Source organism: Poecilia latipinna, unplaced genomic scaffold (genome assembly GCF_001443285.1).
Source record: "Poecilia latipinna isolate Pla-1442-1.1 unplaced genomic scaffold, P_latipinna-1.0 Scaffold1587, whole genome shotgun sequence".
NCBI lineage: Eukaryota > Metazoa > Chordata > Actinopteri > Cyprinodontiformes > Poeciliidae > Poecilia > Poecilia latipinna.
In genome coordinates, this window is record NW_015114203.1 from 31,715 (window position 1) to 37,753 (window position 6,039).

Below are 6,039 nucleotides of genomic sequence, written 5' to 3' on the forward strand. Positions count from 1 at the left end.
ATCTCGCCAGGTGGGGGGAGAAATACTTTTAAAAACCACAAAAAAAAAAAAAAAAAAAAAAACCCCAAAAAAAAAAAAAAAAAAAAAAAAAAAAACACTTCTTCGTCTGCGGTAGAATCAAGTAATGCAACTGAGCTTCCTTTAGTTTGGATGAAAGCCGAGCTCAGCTGCCCAGAATCTGCTGAAGGAAAATCTGAAGAGAAGCTAACAACAGAGACATGGACCAGCTTGAGCAGCGGCGGAGGGCAACAGAGGGAGAGATTCCTGAAGAAGCTATGAAAGAGGACAAAGAAAATAAGCTGCGACACGTCATGGAAGATGGTTACTACACCAAGGTTCTGCTGGGCGAATTAGGTGAGTGTGTTTTCATTTCAGCGGCAGTTAAGGAACATTTCACGGCGTATAATAGATTACATTTTTAAGCTCAAATGCAGCCAGTAGACCAGGAAGTCTGAGCTCAAATCGTGGCAGTCGTAGCCAGGGGCGCCGCCAGGAATCTTGGGCCCCGGGACAAACATTAACTTGAACTGCTACTGCTGTCAAAAGTGATGCATAATTCCCATCCAAAGCAACCAATCAGAACCAGGAGGAGGGTCTTAGTGTTGTCAATCAAGGTCATTCACTCACTTTCAAAATGTGCTAATGGAAGAGAAACAACTTGTCATTACAGGAAAATCTGTCAAAATGATGAATAGCCATCAGATTTTTTTCCACGACTATTTAATAAAACCATCAAAGACGGAAATTATTTGGTTAATGTGACCCTTGCTAAACGTGTCTTCATCAATTTTTCAAAATGCAAAGCTCTCTTGTGAAAGTGTTCCTCTGTAAAAGAAGATTCACAACATTTATCTTAAAGTATGAGTGATATTTGTACAGCTGGACGTAGTCCTGTGAAAAAAATTACAGTACAATTCGCAAGGGGTAAAAAGCTTGTGATACTGGTTGTCAAATATTCTTAGATCCTTACCAGGGGGAAACACTTTATGTTTATGGCACTCTTGCACTTTATGCTTCATATCTTTTAAACGTTGCTGACAGGCCGACCCTGTGATACCACTGAGCTGTCCAAACAGTCGGCTGCAGAACGTTTGATGTCCTGCACAAAATTGTCATAAAATGTCACAATGTATAAGCAGCTCAGAATGCGGAGACCTAAACCTTGTGAACTTGAAAAATCTACAAATTATTTCTTATTTATTCTCTTCGCTCACCATCTACTTAAAACTAACAGTGAACCCATTCCCAAGCTGAAATAGAGCATTGCAAAATATATATATATATATATATATATATTTTTTTTTTTTCATTTTTAATGTTTTGGTTAAAATTTCAAAATGCTGTGTGAATCTGGGAACAGAATGAATATTCAAGATATCAGTCATATCATTTCTGACTGGTCAGAATGTTAATTCTAGATGTCCTACATAGAAAACTCGTCTATGTTCAAGATGTCTCTAATTCATTTGGAGACTTCCTAAAAGGAATTTTGACTATTCAGAATCACAGTTCTAAATATCTCTAACTTAGTTTTGTGTAGCGTCATTTGCTTTCAAGATATCTCCAATTTAAATTGCGCTAGTTGAGTTTTGTATATCTCTTAACTTAAAGTACACGTCGTTGAAGATGCATTTAAAGCAGAACAAAAAGCGAGATGTCTCAGATTTACTTTATGACTAGCCATAATTTAATTTGCATGTGAAATACATATTTCAGATATAATCTATATTTCTATACAATTCAAATGGTAGAAGATGGGATAAACTACGTGATAAACTCGCCTGGTTCCTCATCTTTGATCTGCTTGAAAAAATCAGTTTTGTCACTTGATTGCGACAAATCGATGATGATGATCACTAATCGATGTGATGAAGAATCGACTCGTCTTGATGGTGCAAGGCTCCATCCAGAGACTGGGACAAAAAAGTTACTCTTGATCAAAAAAATTGAAATATTTTAATCCTTTGTTTTCTGTAATTTGGATCACTAAGGGTTATCACGTTACATATGATAAAAATGCTAAATTAGAATATCATATATGATCTATTAAGAGGATATTTTAAGAATAACGTCAGCGATCAGAAAACATCAACTCAGTCCTTGATCACTCTGTGAAACTCCTTTTTCCTGGGAATTGTGAATAAAGATGGGCGCTGCAATGCATTCTGGGAGTCAGTCCAGGCTGCAGCCCAAGCACTTTCTAATATGCATAATATGTTCCCATGTTTTCCTGCAGATGTTAAGCAGATGTTGATGGTTAAAGAAGAAACTCCTGAAGACCACCGATCTGTTGCTGAGCTGCATGACCCAAAGCCGCAGCAGATAAAGGAGGAAGAGGAGGAAGTCTGCATCATTCTGGGGACAGAGCAGCTCAGCAGGAAGGAGGAGACTGATGTTCCTCCTATAAAGAGTGAGGATGAATTGCAGTCCATTCTGCTCTCACAGAATCTTTATCAAGATAAAATTAAAGACAGAGATCTTCCAGAAGAGGACGATGAGGGAGAATCCGTTAAGATAGAAAATCGTGAAGATGGCTCCATTTTCTCAAAGATTGAAGTCATTGTTAAGGATGAAGACGACAATGACGTAAAATATCCTGACTCCGAACTGAATCGTTTGCCCGACGCTGGGCTGAAAAGGAAGGACGAGGATAATGACTGGATGGAGAGCAGAGCCACCGAGTCGGATGGAAACATCTTTTCTGAGTTTGCTGAACAATTTCTTCACCGTCACTCTATTCAGAAACACACGGCACATCCAGAAATAAGGTCTGCAGCCTCTATGGATGACGGCAAATGTTTTACAGCGAAGAAAAATGTGGACTCGGAAAGGAAAGTCCAGGCAGGAGAGACGTTTAGCTGTGAAGACTGCGGCAAAACCTTTATTAGAAAATACAATTTTAACAGACATAAGAGAATCCACACAGAGCAGAAATCCTTCTGTTGTGAGCTTTGTGAAGAAAGATTTAACCGTAAATCAAGTTTAAATTTGCACATGAGAATTCACACAGAGTACAAACCTTTCTGTTGTGATCTTTGTGGACAAGGACTGAGGCACAAGCGCAGTTTAAACGCGCACATGAGAATCCACACGAAGCAGAAACCTTTCAGTTGTGATCTCTGCGAGCAAAGATTTAACCGCAAATCAAGTCTAAACACACACATGAGAATCCACACAGGACACAAACCCTTCTGTTGTGACCTCTGTGGGCAAAGCTTTCGCCACAAATCAAATTTAAGTACGCACGTGAGAAGCCACACAAGACAGCAACCTTTCTGTTGTGATATTTGTGGACAGAGACTTCGCTATAAATCAAGTCTGAGCATACACATGAGCATTCACGCCGGACAGAGACCCTTCTGTTGTGATCTCTGTGGACAGAGATTCGTCAATACGTCGCATTTGAACTCGCACAAGAGGATCCACACAGGACTGAAACCTTTCTGTTGTGACGTATGCGGAAAAAGATTTGCCCACAAACCACATTTAAGTGCACACACGAGAATCCACACAGGACAGAAACCTTTCTGTTGTGATTTATGCGGTAGAAAGTTTAGTGAAAAAGGAAAGTTAAAAAGACACATGAGAATCCACAACTGAGGGGAAGTGGCTTAGCTGGGATTCTTAAAACTGCACCGCTGCTGTTGGTTGTGAAATATGTGTCATTAAAGACAAACTGTATTCACTTGGTTTCAGTATTTTTCCAGTGGTTAATTTAAATAACATTAAATTAATAGCCTGTGTTTTTCATCTACAGTCCAAATTGAGCTGTAGCACATGTGTTTTTATTGCATGTAAATGATTTTAAGAGAATCGGATCACCTTTCTGTCGTTAAGAAAGGTGAGTTCACTGTGACCTTGAGTCAAGAGAATGTCTGCTAATCCTTTAGCTAAAGTGAATCACCAGCAGGACGATGATCCCAAACACAGCAGGAAATCCAGAAAGATCATCAAGGTGCGGCTACGGCCTAGTTAAAACCCGCACCAAACCGTGGCTTTCTGAAAAAGAAAACCGTTTCTAGTTACTGTTTTATCCTGAGTTCAGCTGGATTGTGATGCAGTTAGTTTTGATATGTTTCATGTCTATGAACTAAGTCTGTTGTGTTGATTTGATTAAATGTGTGGACAGAAGCTTGACTTGTTCATTTGGGTGAGAAAGAGGGAAATTCAGTTGATTATACTTGAGCTTTTCTAATTGAGTAACATAATTAAACCATTATCTTGATTATGTTGAAACCAATACAATGAAGATGCGTCTAGATGTCAGTTTTGTATTGCAGTTTAAGTATATCCATATTTATTTCAATCGTGACTCAGTAGCAGTCAAAGCTCAGTGTAAAAAGACACTTTTAATATTGTAGTAAAAATAAAGCAGAGTACATCAGTCTTCTAATGATACATTTTATTTAAAAGCCCCCCCTTGTGGCATAAAAATCACCGTACAAAGACTAAAAGAAAACAAATGTAGAGTGAGATGATCAGTCAAAATTCTTGTTTGAACAGATGGGTTTTTAGCTGGGATTTAAAGGGACACAGTCCCAGAGAGACCTTTGGAGTGAGTGGTGATGTCAAATTATGGTGAAGCCTATTTAGGAGGGAGTTGTGTTGAACCACACCAGTGGGAACCAGTACATTTGTCATTTGTTAGGCACATATAGGTTGCATATTTGCAGAATGGAAAGGCTTTCTATTTACAAAGGTGCGTTCATCTACAGATGGCAGGTTTTCCCACAAAAAACTTGCTACACTCTGGGCTTTAGGGAGGCCTTCCAGCCAGCCACCATGGTTTTGAGTTACAAAGTGTTTAAAGCTGACAGGAAATTTAAAAATATTACTTGGAAGACTGGAAGATTAATACCTAAACACAAACTATAAAGTCTTAAAAAAAGGCAATAGTTAAAAAAAAGAAACTAAGATAAAATTAACCTAAGCCTGGTGGGGGTTCAAGGCTTAGGATAGTCAGAGTTGGCCTGTTGTTCAGGTAAATGGTGAGGGTACCAGCCATCCAGTAACTTCATTCTTTTTAAAACTTAATACAATTAATATATATAAAAAAATCACACTAATTTAAACTGCACAGCAAGATATATTAGATACATGGAAATATAACTTTGTAATTTTATCTATATATATATATATATATATATATATATATAAAAGACGAGTATCAAGTATCTGATCGGGAAAACAGCCAATAGGAAAACTGTTCGGAATAGATTGAAATAGAAAAAAAATCTACATCATGGATTTATTATTGCTTGTATTTATGTTACATTTGTTGTAAATTGACACTTTAAAGAACTAAACTGTATCAAGATAAATGTGATTTTTGCATCATCACATACGCCAATACCAGTGAAGTAACATCTTAAAGAATCATGTTGGGCTTTTTTAAACTGTAAAAAGTATGGACAGAGATGCATTTTTAATATATCCTTTATTTTATTAAACAAAATCTCAGTAAAAACTCTTTATGAAATAGAAAGCAAGATTTCCCTGTCAGTAGTTCGCTGGCAGCTGCGGGGCCATCCGGACTCCATCATCTCATCTCCAACAATCCTCGTTGTGATTTCAACCACAGCTACAGATCAGTTTCTTTTTAAAATTCACTTCAAAAAAAACAACAAAATAAAGAAAGACAGACATCTCTGCTAAATTTATGGAAGATATACACTGAAGTTCTCCAAGTGAACAACTTATAAAAACAGTAAATCAGAAAAGAAAAACATGTCCAGTTTTAGTAAAACAACTGATTACGTAAGAGTAGCCAACAGCTCAGCTCAGCTCGGGTCGGGTCGCTTTAAGCATCTTTGTTCCCTTCTGTTGAATTATCACCTGAAGAACAAGTTAGTGAATCGATTTCTGGCTCACAGCGGGAGAACGACGACAGTACAAAGTGTCAAAACTACAGTCAAAACAGTGATGTTAGAAAAAACAAAAGGCCTAAAACAGAGAAGTGAATAGGTGCACTGTGCACATTGAGCCACCTCTGGCAGTGTTCTCAAATATTATTTCTTGATTGTTAAAATAATAATAATA

General features: G+C 37.6%; 1 protein-coding gene across 1 annotated transcript; it reads left to right on the forward strand.

The window, feature by feature from the left end:
• The first annotated feature begins 61 nt into the window (after window positions 1–61).
• LOC106963834 (zinc finger protein OZF-like) lies at window positions 62–3,690 on the forward strand. Its single transcript, XM_015058974.1, has 2 exons — window positions 62–354; window positions 2,237–3,690. The coding sequence occupies exons 1-2, from the start codon at window positions 219–221 to the stop codon at window positions 3,598–3,600; spliced, it is 1,500 nt and encodes a 499-aa protein (XP_014914460.1). The 5' UTR covers window positions 62–218; the 3' UTR covers window positions 3,601–3,690.
• Window positions 3,691–6,039: the final 2,349 nt, after the last annotated feature.